We start from the raw sequence: 21,343 nt of genomic DNA, 5'->3' as shown, positions 1-21,343 counted from the left end.
ATAAGTAATGTCATGAGAAAAACCTGACATTTTGATACCTATAAATAATCATACACTCACAAATAACACAAAGCTGAGGCCATGTTTTATCATTAAATATGTATGTTTGTAGCATTTAAAAAAAAAAAAAAGTTTTTAATCTAAAGGACCCCTATGTATTTTGACTTTATGACCTCCTTAAAAAAAAAAAATTAGGACATCCCTGCAATACTACATCAGACGCCTCAGGATTGGTCTCGTTGGCTTTTTAAGGGATTGTTGTGGCCTAATATATCTGATTTCATGGCAGTTTTATCATTGATTGCAGCAAAAAAGGACATTTTGAGGCTTATATTTTCAAGAACATTTAGCTTGTGATCTTACACATTTTTGAGTCAATGTTCTAAGTCATGGGTGTCAAACTCTGGCCCGCGGGCCAAATGTGGCCTGCCGTGTAATTGAATTTGGCCCTTGAGACAATATCGAATTACATTAGAGCTGGCCCGCCGGTATTATACAGTGGCGGTGTCGCTGTAGCAGCACATTCACCGCTAATACTCATACTTGCCAAACCCCCTGATTTTTCTGGGAGACTCCCAAATTTCAGTGGCCCTCCCGAAAATCTCCAGGGGGCAACCATTCTTCCGAATTTCTACCGATTTCCACCCGGATAACCATATTGGGGGCGTTGATTAAAGGCAATGCCTTAAGCGTCCCCTAAAACCTTTCAACACGTCCGCTTTTCCTACATAGAAACAGCGTGCCACCCCAGTTACATAATATATGCGGCTTTTACACACACAGACAAGTGAATGCAATGCATACTTGGTCAACAGCCATACGGGTTACACTGAAGGTAGCCGTATAAACAACTTTAACACTGTTACAAATATGCGCCACACTCTGAACCCTCACCAAACAAAAATGATAAACACATGACGGTAAAACAACCGCACCGTAACACAACAAACAAATACCCAGAACCCCTTGCAGCACTTACTCTTCCGGGACGCTACAATATATTTCTCCCCCCTCCCCCGCCCACCTCAGGTTGCCTCAACTCAAAGCCTGAGCCCCGACATTAATGAACTAGCATCCAAGAAAAGATGCCAGGTATCGGGCTTGGGCACATCAGATTAGATCAGTGTGTCACAAACTGAGCAGTAAAAAGGCCTGAATGGTTGATTTATTCATTGGTATTTTCGAATTTATTAGCCTGTGGAAAAAGTTAATGATATATACCTCAGAAGGCTGCAAATACGAAAGAGGCATTCAATATTCATTTAAGTCTTATTTGATATGCCTTTGATATTTTTTAATTATTATTATTATTTAAAACACGATTTTGCATGTCACTATAAAGTTATATAAGCTTTGCTTGTTCAATATTTAATCTAAAACTTGTTTGGGTCCCTATTAAAAGGTTAATTTGTTCAACCTTGGCCCGCGGCTTTGCTCAGTTTTAAATTTTGGCCCACTCTGTATTTAAGTTTGACACCCCTGTTCTAAGTGTTTTTGTAAGCATGGTCACATGTGTGTGATAATCATTGGCACTTTAACTTAACTTATTTAGTATTATATTTCAGGGCCTTGATACAGGCACCAGCGCCCCCGCGACCATAAAGGGAATAAGCGGTAGGAATGGATGGATGGATATTCTATCTAAAAATGTTGGGAGTAGTGCTGCCATTTTACCACCAGGGGGCATTGACATCCTAGTGGGTGAAACGGTAAGGCAAGCATTCTGTTCTGGCTTTAGTCACCCCGGATTTCCACTGGATGTGTAACGGCAGCGGAATTTCCGTTTTCATTCAAGTCAATGTGCTCAGTTTCCAACTTTCCACCGCTGCGGAACGTTGCAGACATGGCGATACCGTTCCGCATTCCTGCGCTAAATATACGCAGAGTTTTTATATTTGCCAGGTCACTGCAACATGGCAGCTCAATTCAGCTAAATATCCTTGTGTTGAACAGGAAGTCATGCCCGAACACAAAATAAAAAATTAACCGGTTTACATTAGAAATAAAGTTCTCTGTGCCACTTTGGAGGCCATTGCAGAAAACTCAGTTGACATGCACGTGTGAGGACTACTAGAGACGTGTTTGATTGGCGAAAATCATTATTAGGTAAAACGTGCACAAAAAATGTCAACCTTTCAAAGCTGTGTATAAATAATTCACAGGGATTTGTTGAATATGCGTGCACTGGCGCGTATGCAACATTGACCAATCCTAGAGGCTCTGACAGTGCAGTTTTTGATTCACATTGGCTTTGTTCATATGGTCAGGGATATTTTTCGATAGGACTGTGTGGACAAATAACTGTTAAAAAACAAAATATAAAGTTGGCATTTCAATTCGATCCTTTCCAGATCGTGGTCATACTACTATAATACTGCAGCTCGTTTAACACTGATTACTTCTCATCAAAGTACTCACATTAAAAATATTTATTTTCTAAAAAAACAAGTGTTTATTGGATTTGCATTGAACATGTGCAGCATCACCGTTTCCCCCCCAAGGACGTAACACAACAAATAATAAATGGAAGCAAAAAAAGTAACTCGAACCAAAATAATGCAGCGGAGTCTTGGCAGGGTCAACGGTACCAGACTTATGACCTCACCTTGTTTAGCCATGTAAAACATGTGTGACACATTTTATTGTACAGTTCAACTTGTCTGATGGTCTAAAACCTGCTAAAAAGTGGAATAATTACCTGATCAACAGTTGGCTACTGCCCGTTAAATAAACAGGATACATGAATTAATTCAAGTAAAACCAGTATAAAACATAATTGGGAAAAAGTGGAGGAAACAATGATTTGTTTTTCTGCTGATTTTGTAAGTTTGCCCACTTACACAGACATAACCAGTTTATAATTTCAGTGGTAGGTTTATTTTAACATAGCAAAATACCAAAAATAAGAGGTATAAATTAGTATGTATTTGCTTATAAGAAATAGGTATTTAACTTTCACTAACCAATAGTCCAAGAAGCACACCAATTAGTCCTATCGGATCTGTCAGTAGCCACTGCCTACCTAGATATTCATGTCAAATACGCAGAGTCCATGTTTAACTTCCATATGGTATGGACTTGATGTGCTCAGTGAGCTTTTCAGTTGTCCAGACATTCCTAGTCAGCCTTGCTGCCGCCTTCCAGATTCGTTCGTTCCACTCAACTATCAAGGAAGAGGGTTATCAACTGTCGAGCCCTGATACACAAACACACTGCGTCCATTTCAATAGTCCACAATGTTTACAGCAGGTGGCTTATACCATCATCTGGGTCCTCTTTAGGCTGAAAGTTTCGCCAAAGAAATTGCACGGTATAGCAAAAGAAGTTCAAACAGCTGCAAAACCTCGTCTGCAAAAAGAAGATCCCGCAGAAGTCTCATCTGGACTTTAGAGTTGGCTCCGAGTCGGGAGAGGTTGAAAAGGTTTCCGTCAGATCTGGTGCGAGGATAAATGCTCCATGTGGCTGTTTCGACGGTGTGCTTGATCAGTATAGAAAAAATAATGTCACAGCCCTATTTGACTCCACTGGTGATGTTGAACATCTAAGATGTTTTGCCGTTGTGATATGATCTCATCAAATTTAGCAGAGTAGTCAAATGAACTCTTTGCAACACACGTAATACAGTGATACCTCGATTTTCATAATCGTCATGATTTTAGGGCATATAATCGATCGCAACTGTATTGTTTGGTTTGTCTTCGAAGACATTTCGCCTCTCATCTGAGTGGTGGACTTCACCTTGCCATGCTCATAGACTTGGATTGATTAAATCTGATGTAGATCAGACCAATCGAAGTCTAAGACCATGCACTGATGAAGCCTACTCAGATTAGAAGAAAAACGTCTTTAAAGGCAAACCAAACAATCCAGTCGCGATCGACTGAATGTCCCGAGATAACGATGACCTGGATGAATGACATCCATTATTTTCTTGGGATTAAATTCTTTGCCCCAGTTTTTATATATCATATCGGTTATCTTTGGCAAGCTAGTCTCCTTGCCCACATATTCTTCAGACTCAAATGCCGAAACAAAGAACCTCATAAGTTGGCAACTCAGTCTATTTGTGTTATTAATACACTGCTTAAGAGTGTTTGTAACATATTTGCTACAAACGTGCCTGTGTTTGCAACTCTCCATCTGAAAGTCATTTATCCTTAGCTCTTGAGCTCCTCTGACACCATCACTGGTCAAGTCTGTAGAACTACAGTCTATGAGCTTTTTATAATAGAGTATGGCTGCAAAATAAGCCACCATGGGACCAAAGAAAGACTGACAGCGCTTTGATAAAAGTGAAAAACATTAGTGAATTCAAGAAAGATCTCATTGTAAAGTCCCTTCCCATTGTTATTTTTGCCAGGAAAAATGATCAATAAAAGATCCAAGTGGCGTTAAAAGGTTGATTTAACCATTTCATGTATCTTTTTCTATGTTTCACAATGTTTTCAGAATGTGCAGTGCATCCAAAAAAGTACCGGTATTTGCAACGCTTCTTGTTTCACATTTTGTTATGTTACAGCATTATTCCAAAAAGGAAAAGGAAATTATGTATTTACAAAAAAAACACATATACATAAGTATTCATAGCCTTTGCTCAATACTTTGTTGAAGTACATTAGGCGTAAAATACAGCCTAAAGTATTTTAAAAAATACGAAAGTCACAAGCTTTTAGCACACCTATCTTCGGGAAATTGGGCCCATTCCTATTTGCAGCACCTCTCAAACTCAATGAAGTTGGAGGTGAAGCATTGGTTTTCATCCAGGATGTCTCTGAACATTGCTGCATTCATCTTAGTCTAATCAGGGAGGTGACCAAGAACCCGGTGGTCACTCTTTCAGAACTACAACATTCCTCTGTGGAGAGAGGAGAACCTTCCAGAAGGATAACCATCTCTGCAGCAATTCAGTAATCAGGCATGTATGGTAGAGTGGCCAGACGGAAAACATTTCTTAGTAGTTTTCCAATATGTACTAAAAAATGCTCAGAACATTAGACACAAGAGAGAAAGATTGAACTCTTTGGCACGAATGCCAGGCATCATGTTTGAAGGAAACCAGGCACCGCTCATTACCAGGCCTATACCATCCCGACAGTGAAGCATGGTGGTGGCAGCATCATGCTGTGGGGATGTTTTTCAGGGGCAGGAACAGGGAAACTAGTCAGAATGGAGGGAAAGATAAATGCAGTAAAGCACAGAGACATACTGGATGAAAATAAACACTTCTCCTCCACCCTGATGAAGCTTGAGAGGTGCTTTAAAAGAGGAATGGGTGAAACTGCCCAATGATGTGTGCCAAGCCTATGGCATCGTATCCAAAAAGACTTGAGACTGTACTTGCTGCCAAAGGTGCATCAAGAAAGTGTTAAGCAAAAGCTGTGAATACTTATGTACGTGTGATTTTTATTGTTATAATTTTGCTAAATAAAATTAAAAAACTTTTCACATTGTCATTACGGGGGTATTGTGTGTATATTTTAAGGACAAAAAATAATTATTGGACTTTGGAATAAGGCTGTAATTAAAGAAAATGTTGAAAAAGTGAAGAATTCTAAATGCTTTGAATTCCCAAATTGGATATGGGAATTGTGAAAAATTGCTTGTATGTTCGTACAATTTGGTCTTTTTGAACATATTACTAACAAAAGGCGAGGTACCATTGTACAGTTATTAAAAAAATAAAAAATACACTTGATGTCAAGAGAGTTGGGACGATATTTGCCAAAGAAAATATGGTCAAACAATTCACTGTAATGGACTGGGATCCTGCTGACCCGCAAGGTCACTTGTTCAAGAAGGAACAGGCCCAGACCGGTCTGTTTGCCAATGAACATCTGAATAATTTAAAGAAGGCCTGGGAGAATGTAATCAGATGAGACCAAAATTGAGCTCTTTTGCATCAACCCGACATTTGGAAGGAGAGCAATGCGGGAAAGAACATCCCTAGTGTGTAACATGCAGGTGGAAATATTGTGCTCTAAACGCCCAAGGTTGTGGAAGCAGCACAGCAATAACCAAAAAAAGTAAGACCAAGGAAACAAAAGAGTGGCCCAAGAAGAAGCACATTAAGATGCTGCAGTGGAGTACCCCTCCCTCCCTTACCATATTTCCATAGAAAACCTACGGAAAGATGAAATTATAATCCCTGATCTCCATAAGATGAGAAACGGCTGTGGAACGTCATCGCCACAGTGGCCGACTATTTACGTTTTTATTGAAGTCAGTGTGTCCATTTCCACCGCCTGCAGTTTGGCACCGTAATGGCGGTGACGTTTTGCATCCTTCCTAGTTATGCTAGTTTTGTACAAGAAGTAATGCTTGAATACAAAATAAATTATAAGGTAGACTTTCAAAATAAAATAGTCCATGTTTTACACTTATAAACGTCCTAATGGGTGGGGACTTGTCAAAAGCTTTTCATATGTAATTTAACTTCGTTGACGCAAATGGATGAAGACATGCCGATTCTGGAGGTCCAAACTTATATTCCGGGTAGCTATATGGGGGCCCTTGTCAAATACCAGCTGATATGGGGGGGGAATAAAATGTGTGTATAATGCACGCCAGAGATGAAGTTCTTGTTGTGTTGTTGTTGCTTGCTACCAAAAACAAAGTTTCATTCTGCAAGGCAAAATTGTTCTCTTTTTCATGAATCACGTCAAGAGGGTGTGGGTATTGATGGACGGCAAGGCTTGAGTTAATCCACAGTGTTTACTTAACACGTGATTTTAAGCGTATTCGTGAGATCTTGTAAAAGTCCACGCTATTTTGCTGCACCGCGGAGCTGCAACAGCATGGCGAAGGGGATTGGCGGCCGGCAGATGGCGGTGCCGTTTTGTGGCGGTTACAGGTTACGTGCACAACGATTACCAACTACGTAAATCATCGGACCTCTGAACTTAGCAAAAAGTTTCTCTACCATGTTTTACTATGGTAAAAAAAATAAATATATATTTCACTGAATCAAATACAAAGTAATAAATAACCTTAATTTTTCTGGACTTTTTGAATTTTTGTTAAAATTATGCTACCAAAAATTATCAACTGTTCATGTCTTTATTTGGGTTCTAAAGCTGGGTATTAAATAATTATTTCCTCCACTGTCACTGTGCTGAGTAAAGCTTCACTTTATTTTTTTGCTCGTAGTCAAACCAACGTAGCAACAGGATTTTTGGAGACCACACTGTGACACCACATCCATCTGTGATGAATGAAGCCCTATAAACACAACCCACACGTTGGGGTGATTTGAGAAATCCCGAGTGTCTCAATACTTTTTCACCAACAAAGGATCGAAAATACCAACTTCTGTAAAAACTACAATAATTACAAATTATAACCCTTTGAAGCAGGACAGGATATTGCAAACAGGGATTTTAATCCCTTAAATCAATATCCTTGCATGGCGCCTGCATTCAGTCAAGGGGAGTGCATGCTAAAGCCAAGAAGGAAGGGCTGGAAAACAATCTACAGCAAACAAACGACAATAGTAGGTGCATATTTATGTCATGGCTCAGCGTAGACGTTAAGCAACGTCTAAGGTATTGTGGGGTACATCATGACTTTATCAAGGATTGGAAATTTAAACACAAGGGTAACCGAACATTGGGTGATGAAAAGTAAATAATTCATTGAATTATTAAAAGAAGAACTGTGTATACTGCGGAATACCATGCCATGTATACGCATATACAGAGGCGTTGGGCCAATCTGTCATGGCTTAGATGATGTGATGTTATCTAAGGCCAAGTGTAGCTCATGATGCAATAAAGAACCGTCATTAGAACCCAGCAGCTGGTGTTGAATTCACTTCTGATAACCATGATCACGAGAGAAACAAGAGGCAAGTTGTGACAATATGGAGAAAGTGTTGCGCTGGATGGCAAGAGGTGGAGAGAATACAAATGCTGCACCTAAACAGTGCATCAGTGTGCAACGGCCCTTAGGATTCGTAGAAACAAGGACGTTTTAGCCATTGTTACAATGAGTCTGGACGGATATGAGTGCTTGAATGTACAATAATTGATAGACAAAATATAATTAAGATGTTTAAACAAGGAGAGGAGTGCCCAGAGAGCACTAGTTTTGGTATTGGCTATGGTCCATGGATCAATTACGGCTTAGGACAGGTGAGGGCTAAGTTTTTTTTTTTTTTTTACAGGCAATTGTTTGTCATGCAGAGGTGGGCAAGTTAAAGGGGTCTTTGCAAAGTCTTCATCCTAACTGCCATAATGCATGGTGTTGCTAGGTATGACCATTGGAGATGCCATAGAGATTGCAGCACCCCCCATGGTGAACTGGTTGGTGACCGGATAGTAATTACCACTGCTACTGGGACCTGACTGGCCTGCTGTGGCTCCTAGAAAAAACAACGACAAATTACATTCAAGATTCCCTCTGGCTCTTCATGATAATTATATGCTGCTTACCAATGTGGGTTTCTCTACAGAGGTGATTATTAACTGGACATACCCTGGACAATTCCTGTGCTCATGATGGAGCCCATCCTGGAGTGGGTGTGGTTCACAATACCTGTGTTGACTGGAAGAGAAAAATGTGGTCAAGTATGTGTGAAGAACTACATTACATTTTCTTAGGCTCATTACAGTCATATCAAAACGCTGTTATATAAGAGCAGTCAAAACAGGAAATCCAAAATCAAATCTTTGACTGGCATTGAATATGGAGGACACAAATCCATCAAACTTCTCACACACCGTTATGCCCGTTCTTTATTGTTAAATAAAGCCATAGGTGTAACTGGGGAGTCAGCAGTGGACCCTCTAAACTCAAATATTTCATCAGTGAAACAACTCAACAGTTCTATCAGTGTTTCGCAATAAAATAAAAAAAACAAGAAAAGAAAATAATTATATTATGATGCTGTGTGACAAGAAAACACGAGAGCTCTCGTTTTTTTTAAAACAACGAGAGCTACAGTCATGGCCAGGCGTTAACATACACTTGTGAAGGACATAATGTGATGCTGTCTTGAGTTTCCAATAATTTCTACAACTCTTATTTTTTGTGGTCAAGTGATTGGAGCACATACTTGTTTGTCACAAAAAACATTGTGAAGTGAATTATATTTATATAGCGCTTTTTCTCTAGTGACTGAAAGCGCTCTACATAGTGAAACCCAATATCTAAGTTACATTCAAACCAGTGTGGTTGGCACTGGAAGCAGGTGGGTAAAGTGTCTTGCCCAAGGACACAACAGCAGTGACTAGGATGGCAGAAGCGGGAATCGAACCTGCAACCCTCAAGTTGCTGGCACGGCCACTCTACCAACCGAGCTAAACCGCCCCAATTCCATGAAGTTTGGTTCTTTTATGAATTTATTATGGGTCTACTGAAAGTGTGACCAAATCTGCTTGGTCATTATGTTCTTTACAAGTGTATGTAAACGTTTGAACAGGACTGTACAGTATATGTCCGTACTGTAGATGGCCTTATAGTTCAGAGGGATCAGCGTTTCCAACTTATTGGCAACTTATATGACCTTTATCGAGAATTGGATAGTATTACTAGCAATGTTCCCTCTGTTTTGTGTGTAAGCAAACCCAAAAACTACCTGAGCATTCAGTGGAGCACATGTGAGCAACATCAGATGTGCACACCTGTCTCAAACCTGACATCATCACAATTAAAATATGTTATCACTATAATCAAATGACAGCAGTCATCTCTATTAGATTATTTTCTGATGTATATGATTTGGCCCACTTACAATGAAAAAAACCAAAAAAATTGTGTCTTTTATGAACTTTGAACTAGTATTGTATTGCTGGTTGGGAATCTTTATTTAGAAAGAATTTGGACACCTTTCAAAGATCATCTTTAGCTCCCATTAAAACATTCATATGTAAGCATGGGATGAAATGTACATTCCTTTTACTTTTTGTCTGTAAAATATTTTTATTAGCATTTCTGTAATCTAGTAACAGCATTTCACGATTAATATCCATAAATCAACATTACCAATAAATTAATAATCTCACATCTGATTGGGGAATCATAGTGTAAAGACCTAGAATTTACACTTTGTGTGGTGTTAGAGTTGTCAGACTTTTTTTGTCGCTGTAAACACATCACTGTAAGTGCCATGAGTGTGTGTTGGCGCAAGTGAGTAAGAGTGAGCAGCTGCTGATGATATGAAAGATGACAAAGAGTTGGTTTGAGCAAAGTTTGTACGGCAGACAATGACACGTTTTGCCAATTAGAAGGTTTCTTTAATAATATTTTTGGTGTGGTTACGGCCAACAGACAGTTTTGCTCAATAAAGTGATGGATGGAATTCCTGTCCTCCTTAAGACGTTATAATAATTAAAAAGTGTTGACAAACATTGTTTTGTATGTTGTGTTTGCTTGACATCAGCAGTCACTCACAATTGCATTGCCAAATCATACAGAATCAATTGTTATGGGTTTATTTTGTTTACAGTTCAGATGGGATGTGAATTTATGTGCAGCACAGATTTGCTGTGCGCAGAAGACACGTGAGCAGTGGGCAATTGTGCAGGCGGGCACCTTAGGTGGAACGTTGATGACTAGCATTAGTATTAAAGATGGTAACATAGTGGCGTGTGTGTGAGTAGATGTTTTTCATTGTCTTGTGATTGTTTTTGTCAGTCCACGTTGTGATGCTCCGTGTCTTTGTCACACAAGGAATGGACAATGAAGCCTCATTAAATGCATTTAGACCCCTTTTAATTGTCTTTCCAAAAAGCAACTAGCAACATTTTCTGGTCTTATTGGACAAATTTAAAGGCTAACTTGAAAGCAGTTAAAATCAAACGGTCAGCTGTGACGCTTTCCGTGCAAGCATGCATTCGCGCGTGTGCCATGTCCCACTTTAGAACTTTTCTATATATTCTAGCTTTTAAATAGACTCTGTTTTAGACCAGTTGACCTGCCCCTTTGCTTTCTTTTTGCCCCTTCTCTTGCAAGGAGAGGTTATCAGATGGCCACAAATAATCCCTGGAGAGAGACCAGTCTGGAAGAGGTGCTAGCAACCACGTGTGCCTTTTTGGGGGTGCTGGAGCCTATCTCAGCTGCATTTGGGCTGTAGGCGGGGTACACCCTGGACAAGTCACCACCTCATCGTAGCGAACCATTCATTTTTGTTGTTTACCATGTAAGCCTAAATCAAAACTGCTCTCGATATGAAACACGTGGAACACACATTTAAGAAAACATGTTAAGTTGAATTGAGTTCATGAAAAGCTTTACTGCACATAACTACTAACAACTGTTCCCAAACAACACACAGGTTTTGTCTTTATGTCAAGATTACAGATACTTTATTTTATTTACTGTAGGCAGAGAAAATAAATAACATCATAGAGTGTGGTCAAAGAAAATGCACACAAATAAATACATACAGTAAAGTTGTGGGGACCCCCAAAGGGAGTTGTAGGGTGTATCCTGCTAAATGACCCTTATTGAGGCCTTTTGGTTCCATAGGTACACTCTCAATTACTTTAACATTATTACCTGTGTAAGAACTTAAAATGTAGAAGTTGGGGAGGAATTTCATTTTGTTTGGCTCAGTTCCACAGTCAGGAAAAAATGTTTAATTTATATATGTTCACTTTTATTGATTTCCGTTCATGTAAAGATAGAGTTTGTAAAGGGGAAATAAACTTTTTGGGGGAATTTTGCCTATAACATCAAAACACCTACATTAAGGTTTTATATATACCTGATGTGTGTGTATATATGTAATATAGTGACAGGCAAATGTATAATAAAATGTAATATTTACATATTTTGATCATTTTAAGCATACGCAGCGCATTCATTTTAAAACCGCATCACAGCGTTTGCTTTATTTTTAACATCACTGATTACTGCTCACTGCAGACTTCATGAGAGCCAACAAATATAATAAACATCACTTACTGTACAAGGTATGCTGTCATTAGGATGCTGACTGATAGAATCTTGTTATATTCCCGTTTAGATGAAGAATAACTCATAATCCTTGCGAAGAAAAGTGCAGTGGAGCCAAAAGTATTTTTGTGTCATTCTCGCTAAATAGGCTGTCAAAGTGTACCAACATGTTGAAATTTGCCTCAGCCTTCTTCTATCCAGGTGAGATGCATGATTTATGATGTACAATAAACTTCCAAGGAGGCAGGGAAGCGAGGAAACAGCTGATCACTCAATGATGTAAACATAGCAGCATAAACTGGTGATAACGTTGCCGCTCTAAATAGTTTGTCCGCGTTAGCGCTTATAATAACAACATCACTAAGAGTACTTTTGGCCCTTTTTGGATTGTTATTTATTGGGTTTAATGGGCAAAATAGAGGACCTCTCATTGGCGCCGCTGTAAACTGACTTTTATTTACAAGTTAGAATGCATTAAAAAAAATACATCCGTCGTCATGTCCTTCATAATGATTGTGAACGATAGGCAAAATTCTAAAAAATGCAGTTTTAATGTCTATTTTGTTCCTTTGCCCAGGTTATCGTCATTATGCCACTACGATTTCTGTTAAAGGGGAACATTATCACCAAACTTATGCAAGCGTCAATATATACCTTGATGTTGCAGGAAAAAGACCATGTATTTTTTTAAACGATTTCCGGACTCTAAATGGGTGAATTTTGGCAAATTAAATGCCTTTCTGTTTATCAGTCTTTTAGCGATGACGTCAGAACGTGACGTCACCGAGGTAACACAGCCGCCATATTCATTTTCACATTACAAACACCGGGTCTCAGCTCTGTTATTTTCCGTTTTTTCGACTATTTTTTGGAACCTTGGAGACATCATGCCTCGTCGGTGTGTTGTCGGAGGGTGTAACAACACTAACAGGGAGGGATTCAAGTTGCACCACTGGCAAGAAATCTGCCGCCAGACCCCCATTGAATGTACCAGAGTGTCTTCACATTTGACCGGCGATGCTAAGACAGACATGGCACAGAGATGTATGGATAACCTGCAGATGCATTTGCAACGATTAAGTCAACGAAATCACAAAGGTAAGTTTTGTTGATGTTGTTGGCTTATGTGCTAATCAGACATATTTGGTCACGGAATGACTGCCAGCTAATCGATGTTAACATGCTACGCTAATCGATGCCAACATGCTATTTACGCTAGCTGTATGTACATTTGAAACTATATACCCACATTTAATGCGAAACAAACACTTACCAATCGACGGATTTAAGTTGCTCCAGTGTCACAAGATGCGAAAGTCCTGATCGTTTGGTCTGCACATTTTACCGGCGATGCTAATAAGGCAGCCATGCTATGGGCCACTTCATTAGGTACACCCACGCTATGGCCGAATAGCATCAATAGCTATTCACTCAATAGCTTCAATTTCTTCTTCAATTTCGCTATCTGCCTCCATACTCCGACCATCTGTTTAAATACATGCGTAATCTGTTGAATCGCTTACGCCGCTGAAATCCGAGTCTGAATCCGAGCTAATGACGCTATATCTTGCCGTGGTAACCGCCATGTTTGTATTGGCAGCCCTGTATGACGTCACAGGGAAATGGATAGTGGTTTCGAAGATAGCGAAAATAAGGCACTTTAAAGCTTTATTTAGGGATATTCCGGGACCGGTAAAATTTTGAAAAAAACTTAAAAAAATACAACAAGCCACTGGGAACTGATTTTTATTGTTTTTAACCCTTTTGAAATTGTGATAATGTTCCCCTTTAAAACAGTAATTTATCCTGTGCTGAAAAGTCTCCGTTAGAGTATATATTATGGTGTATATTTATCATTGTTTCACTGCTTTTTTATTTATCTGTTCCCTGTGTTTTCCCCCCCATTATGTACCTGGTACGCAATTTAAAAGAAATGTTAAAGGTGCCATGTGTAATAATTTCATGTCAATTCATCATTAAATGACCCTGATATGTCAAAAGGCATTAATAAATCATGTTCTTTTCGAATACCTTTATAACTGATAACGGTAGTTCAGCCGGTGTATGCTTATTTCAAAATTAGATTTACAGCCCCAAAATATTTTGATGCGACACCCTCTACCGTTTGACCAATTAAAAAGTCAGTGAGTGTATCACATTAAGGTTGCCAGTTAAGCATCGCCCTTTTTGTCGAGCTACTGACACTGGTAAGGTTACTAAACATGTCAGACCTTAGTAAATCAAAAAGGCGTCATTACGATTCTCAACTTATTCATGACAAAGCCAGGAACAGAACGAGGATTTGTATCGGGGATGCCTTTGAAAGATGGAGACGATTGAAGGCGGAGAAGATTTTTTCATCTGACGCCTAACTTGCTAATTTCCTCCTTGATAGGTAAGTCAGGCATATAAGATTTTTTATTACTTGTAATAAATGGACATTTCGTATGTAAATTATATCATCTAATACAGTCTATGATCTTGTCTAACAAAGCTAGTATGCTCGTGCAACAAATGCTTAAGAACGAAGCACCATCACACTAGGGTAGCTTAGCACGCTAGCCCGGTCAATGACACATCAACACACAGGCTGACGGGGGACATATATGCCCGTTATCCTGTATGCCGATGTGTCATCCAACTGACAGGTTTCATTTGTTGAAAATATATTTTGCCCTATGTGGATATGTCAGTGCCTATTTTGGTCTCAATATGGTGATACGCTAAGTAAATGCGTTCCAACATTAGCACGGCTAATTGCAGTTTCTGGTACTATATGTTCTATGCTATGAAAATACAACTCACCATTTTGTGGTTTTTCTCTTTTTTGCTAGCTTGTGAGCTTATTTTTTGGCTGACATGTCTGATGCGTTATATGTGACACATCATCATTGAGGGCAAGAGCATTGAACTATAATAAAGCTAGTTATACTTGCCATTAGTTCCAATTGATTTTTGTACTAAAATTTAGGTATCTGTATTTTCAGCAAATGTACCCCGCCTTCCGCCCGAATGCAGCTGAGATAGGCTCCAGCACCCCCCGCGACCTCAAAAGGGACAAGCGGTAGAAAATGGAGTTATGGATGGATTTCATACATTGATGCACTTATGCTTTTTTGGTACAATTTTCTGTTCGTAAACACATCTGTTGATGCTAACTACTAATACTACCACTAACTTACAAGGCCTAGAGAGACTATATTTTCTTCCTTCAGCACACTTATTATATTCAACAGTTTAGCACACTTGTACATTAACACTACAGCACAGCTCCATCTGCCTTATGCACTGTAACTACTATGGTGACTTAATTCCTGATCTGTCCTGAGCTGATTTTCATGCAGCAAGTTACTGTTTTATTTGGGTCTCCATTTTTTTTTATTCTTATTGTTACCGGTATATCTGAGTCTGCCAGTTATATCTTACGGTTTGTCTGATGTCGGTGCTATCTAACTTAACTTTTTATGATCCTTGTTGTATCTATCATCAACCTGCTAGAGCAGGGGCCGGGAACCTTTTTGGCTGAGAGAGCCATGAAAGCCAAATATTTGAAAATGTATTTCCGTGAGAGCCATGAAATTCTTTTTTAACACTGAATACAACTAAATGCGTGCATTTTTAAGTAAGACCAACAGTATAGTAAGTCTCTTATTCTTTTGAATGACATTGTTATTCTGAAGCTAACCAATAACAAATAGAGTACTTTTTACCATTAATACGACTTCTTGAACAGGTGCGGTAGAAAAACGGGTGGATGGATTAAAATGCATGAGAATGTTTTATATTGTGAACGTTATTTATAACACTGTGATTACCAGCGGAATTATTCATTACTTATAGTGTTAAGCAATGTCAGCTAAGACTTATCTGAGTGCCAAATGCAGTCATCTAAAGAGCCACATCTGGCTTTAGAGCCATAGATTCCCAACCCCTGTGCTAGGGATAGCAAATGGAAACTAGCCTTTGGCTACAATCTGGTACATTTAGATTTAATATATTTGTTGATGTGCATCGTCCAATGTATCAAAGATACAAAATAATATAACAAATGGTGACTTTTTATCAGAATTTTATTATTATATGTCTATGAACAAGCTCATTGGCGTTTCTAGTGGGACAGTCAAAGGTTAGGTCGGAGACAATGCAGTTGTTTATAAATTGTTCCATGAACCAGTGGTTGAGGTCAATGAGCCTAGTGAGTACACTCTTAAAACACTTCACTAGGGGAATCATGAGTAAAGCGTTCAATGTTTTCGAAACATTCAGGATTTTTTTTAGACCGAAGAAAAAAAATATCATGTATGTGGACATTTTTTTTGACTATGGCTTGGAACAAAAAGGAAAAAACATTGAGAAAGACTTACCTAGGGGGATAAGGTTGTTGTGAGAGACTGATGGACCACTGCCGATGACTGTGCTCAGGTCATAAGCTGTCGGCATTCCTGTATCGGATGAAAAGAATCACAGCAATCACAAATATTATTTTTATGAAAAATACACGTCTTATTAATGTGGCACCAATTACATCACAAGGTTGACTAAATTCATGCTGAGATTGTAGAGAATTAAATTACGCAGGGTTTTTAAGAGGGGGATATTTCTTACCATTCCTAACATCCTCCATGCCCGACATCTTGCTAATATCACTATGTATTACTTTGAAGCTAAGCCTTAAAGGAGAATTTTACATATTAAAAATGTTGCCCATCATCCACAATCCTTATGTGAGACAAGAAAACATGCCTTTCCATTTTTTGTGCATATTAGCTAGCAAAAGACTGCTAGCACAAAGCAAAACAAAGCAGCTAACAACTCAGGTAATTACGATTCTGCTATTCTGGTTAGCAGAATGGGTTTGCAGCAGAGTGTGAAGCGACTGGGATGAGAATGAGCACCACCAGGTCCGAGTCCATGGTTCTCACCCGGAAAAGGGTGAAGTGCCATCTCCGGGTTGGGGAGGAGACCATGACCCAAGTGGAGGAGTTCAAGTACCTCAGAGTGGATCGTGAGATTGACAGGCGGATCGGTCCGGCATCTTCAGTAATGCGGACGCTGTATCGATCCGTTGTGGTGAAGAAGGAGCTGAGCCGGAGGGCAAAGCTTTCAATTTGGCTGGGGAGAGGGAAGCCTGGGCTTCCCTGCTGAGGCTGCTGCACTCGCGACCCGACCTCGGATAAGTGGAAGAAGATGGATGGATGGATGGCTATTCTGGTTATCAAGCCCTCCAAAATAAAATCCAAAACCCGGCAACCACGCTACATTTACATGGTGTGACATTGCACATAACAATTATTACCACCGAGGAACTACTTTTCTGGCATAGGGACAGAAAGCAAAGAGGCAATGCTAGTAACTAGAGTGGCTGCTGCTGCTGAATTGCCTGAGTTTGGAAGAGTGTGAAAATTTGAAAATTCCCCACATTGTTAGTTGGGTGCTGTCTTTACAAACCACACCATGTAGCAAACAACCGCACAAAAGAACTAGATGCAACTATGGCGAGTCAGGAGCAATCTGTCAAGTAATTAAACTGTTTTACCAAGATAAGAAAACAGGCACTTATTCAACTGCATTGATAAAAACAGTCACACACATGTGAAGTCTACATACAGTATATCTCAGGGCAAAGTGTTAGTCCGCGTCCATTGTAAGTAAAGGCCGGTATATACTCTCGCGTCAAGTAGTTTGCATCTCGTCTGACGCCGTCTTGGTTCGTTTATAATACTTCCGTGGACTGGTGCGTGACTTGCAATTCTCATTCTCAAAACACTAAGGGGCAGTGTTTTCTGTGTGAGCAACTAAAACTCTTGACTATCTTCATGAGAAAGAGTGTTTCTTGTGTGTCGTAGTGGTTGTAAACGTGTAAACTATGGCGTCTGAAGCGGCATCCACTTTAATGTTGGAGCTGGAACTAATCCCTATGAAAAAACATTACTTTTAATGTTCACATTGCTTCGAAACTGGAAGGTGTTCGCAAAGATGGGCAATGCTATTCGGCAATTCGGGGCATATGACAAGAGCGCTACGCAATTGAAAATAAACAAAACTGATAAATAAATAATGTTACAACCTGCTGGTGTTATTGTTTATGTTCATATGTTAACAACGTTTAGAGCTCACGTTTGTGAATATACTGGGCCCGAAATATGATTGACGGAGAATGAGAAAGTGTTTGTGAGAGAAAATGACGTGTGTGCACGAGAAGGAATATGTGTTGGAATTGAAAGGGTAAGCACAAAAAAGTTATAAGTAGCATAGTACTCTGTGATAATTCTTCAGGGCACAACAACAACGCAATATGCTAAAAAACAACACATTCAGTAATTATTTTTATGGAACACTGAGATTACATAATATCAGTATACATGCAAATTTCCAATCACTGTTGCTTTACTTCATACAATCATTTGTGCGTTTCTGAAGCACATAGTCAGCTCTCCTGTGTTCAAGGACCCTATCGGCAAAAGATAAAGCGAAAAGCTAGGATTTTTAGGAGGTACACGTCGGGGTTTGCGGGAGGGTACACAAAAAGAGCAATACGGCGTCGCTTACGCAAGTTACGTGGAGCGAAAGTATAAACCAGGCTTAACTCTGGGACACGTCACTTCCTGTCAATGAGAAAGGACGCAAAGAAAAACGCTCTGCTTTTGATTACATTGAGAACAGGAAGTGAACAAAGGTTTTAGCAACTGTTATGTAAAAGAAAAGGGGTAGGTTTAAATAAGCTCTGCTCCTTCCTACTCCTTTTCGAACATGTTGAAAAGAGAAACTGGAAATTATTATGTATCATGTTGTATGCTTGCATGTTCAAAATAAACTTAAACTCAACTCAACTCAACTAACTCTAATCCCATGAAATATCTCTCGCATGTAAGATTAACTAGCAAACACTGGTGTAACAGTAGTTCAGCATCACAAGAATGTTGTATTATTGATAAATTTCTGCTTAAATTGTGCAGAATTTCTGCACCACGCTTATGCTGATACATTGATTCTTCAATGCTTATGACGATCAACATATATGCAAATATGACAAAAATCAATTTTCAATAAGTGCAAAATTACATAAACAAAACTGCATCAGCCTGAAGTTGGCTGAAAAGAAACAAGCCAGTGGACAGTTGTAAGGGACAGAGTGTATTGTAACAGCTGCCGTCTAGGGATGTATATTGTTAGGATTTTATCGAGGTTGACACCAATACCCAAATTTCTAATCGATACATACATTTATCAGTAGTAAATGTAATTTGGGGTCCGTCAATGACGAAGAGCGCACCGGTGTATAAGTCACACCCACTAAATTTTAGAATAATCCCCCCCCCCTCCATAAATTAACAGCACTAGACTTTAAGCTGCAGATGTATAAATTGTGAAATAAGTTATTTTGATATAAATATTTTGTGAAAGTTTATTTACATACCTTAATTGTTACAAAACGGTGCCTGTAAGACGGCAGTAAAAAACAAAAATGTTGCTTAGAGTGATGAATAAAGAATCCATAATAGTTGAAACGCTATGGACAACAAGAAGACGGAAGAGCACTTGTACTTCCGGTTCAAAGCACTAAACGGAAGGAAATATTGTAGACGGTCACTTGGCACGACAGGTGACCTTTCAAAAGATGAACTTGTCCAAAAGATGGCGCCATTATACAGCACAAACAATAACACCTTTTCAGTGTTTCTGCTTGTCTTTAATAATGAAAACTATTTGTTGAACACTAAATGTTACGACCGTTAGGGAAGAAAAATACATAAATTAGTCACACCGTTTTATAAGCCGCAGGTCTCAAAGCGTAGGAAAAAAGTATCGACTTACAGTCCGGAAGTTACAGCAGATAGATTTAAAGCTTGAAAAACCATGAAAAAATTATCGCAAAGACAATCTAAATTTTTTATAAGATTGTTAAGCCCTACTGCACTATGATTGAATGAGCTGCAACAATAATACAATGAGGCAAAAGAGTATTTAGTCAGCCACCAATTGTGCAAGTTTTCTCACTTAAAATGATGACAGAGGGCTGTAATTTTCATCATAGGTACACTTCAACTGTGAGCGACAGAATGTGAAAAAAAATCCAGGAATACACATTGTAGGAATTTTAAAGAATTTGTCAATTATGGTGGAAAATAAGTATTTGGTCACTTCAAAAAAGGAAGCTCTCTGGCTCTCACAGACCTGTAACTTTTTCTTTAAGAAAATCTTCTGTCCTCCACTCATTAACTGTATTAATGGAACCTGTTTGAACTCGCTATCTGTATAAAAGACACCTGTCCACAGCCTCAAACAGTCAGTCTCCAAACTCCACTATGGCCAAGACCAAAGAGCTGTCGAAGGACACCAGGAAAAGAATTGTAGACCTGCAGCAGACTGAGAAGAGTGAATCTACAATAGGCAAGCAGCTTGATGTGAAAAAATCAATTGTGGGAGGAATTATAAGAAAATGGAAGACATACAAGATGACTGATAATCTCCCTCGATCTGGGGCTCCACGCAAGATCTCATCCCGTGGGGTCAAAATGATCATGAGAACGGTGAGCAAAAATCCCAGAACCACACAGGGGGACAGGTGAATGACCTGCAGAGAGCTGGGACCAAAGTAACAAAGGTTACCAACAGTAACACACTACGCCAACAGGGAATCAAATCCTGCACTGCCAGACGTGTCCTCCTGCTTAAGCCAGTGCATGTCCAGGCCCGTCCGAAGTTTGCCAGAGAGCACATGGATGAAAAAGCAGAGGATAGGGAGAATGTCATGTGGTCAGATGAAACCAAAACAGAACTTTTTGGTACAAACTCAACTCATCGTGTTTGGAAGAAAAAGAATACTGAGTTGCATCCCAAGAACACCATACCTACTGTGAAGCATGGGGGTGGAAACATCATGCTTTGGGGCTGTTTTTCTGCTAAGGTGACAGGGCGAATGATCCATGTTAAGGAAAGAATGAATGGGGCCATGTATCGTGAGATTTTGGGCCAAAACCTCCCTCCATCAGATAGAGCTTTGAAGATGAAACGTGGCTGGGTCTTCCAGCCTGACAATGATCCCGAACACACCGCCCAGGCAACGAAGGAGTCGCTCCGTAAGAAGCATTTGAAAGTCCTGGAGTGGCCTAGCCAGTCTCCTGACCTCAACCCCATAGAAAATCTGTGGAGGGAGTTGAAAGTCCGTGTTGCTCGGCGACAGCCCCAAAACATCACTACTTTTGAGAAGATCTGCATAGAGGAATGGGCCAAAATACCAGCTACTGTGTGTGGAAACCTGGTAAAGACCTATAGTAATCGTTTGACCTCTGTTATTGCCAACAAAGGTTATTTACAAAGTATTGAGTTGAATTTTTGTTATTGACCATATACTTATTTTCCACCATAATTTACAAATAAATTCTTTAAAATTCATACAATGTGAATTCCTGGACTTTTTTTTCACATTCTGTCTCTCACAGTTGAA

The 21,343-nt window shown here is 39.4% G+C and overlaps 1 protein-coding gene across 2 annotated transcripts in view; it reads right to left on the bottom strand.

The window, feature by feature from the left end:
• Positions 1-2,428: 2,428 nt before the first annotated feature.
• The window catches only part of carm1 (coactivator-associated arginine methyltransferase 1), an 87,662-nt gene continuing 68,747 nt past the window's right edge, over positions 2,429-21,343 (bottom strand). The window contains exons 16-18 of one of the 2 annotated variants that reach the window (XM_061884992.1): positions 16,260-16,337; positions 8,473-8,541; positions 2,429-8,359 (exon numbers count right to left, since the gene is read on the bottom strand). In XM_061884992.1, coding sequence (XP_061740976.1) covers positions 8,220-8,359; positions 8,473-8,541; positions 16,260-16,337 — 287 coding nt within the window. In that variant the 3' untranslated portion in view covers positions 2,429-8,219. Of the gene's footprint in view, positions 8,360-8,429; positions 8,542-16,259; positions 16,338-21,343 lie in introns of both variants that reach the window. The other variant, XM_061884991.1, reaches the window with a different exon arrangement.

Source organism: Nerophis ophidion, linkage group LG23, assembly GCF_033978795.1.
Source record: "Nerophis ophidion isolate RoL-2023_Sa linkage group LG23, RoL_Noph_v1.0, whole genome shotgun sequence".
In the NCBI taxonomy this organism is placed as follows: Eukaryota; Metazoa; Chordata; class Actinopteri; order Syngnathiformes; family Syngnathidae; genus Nerophis; species Nerophis ophidion.
Note: the sequence above shows the minus strand (reverse complement) of the source record. Positions and strands in the feature narration are given on the sequence as shown.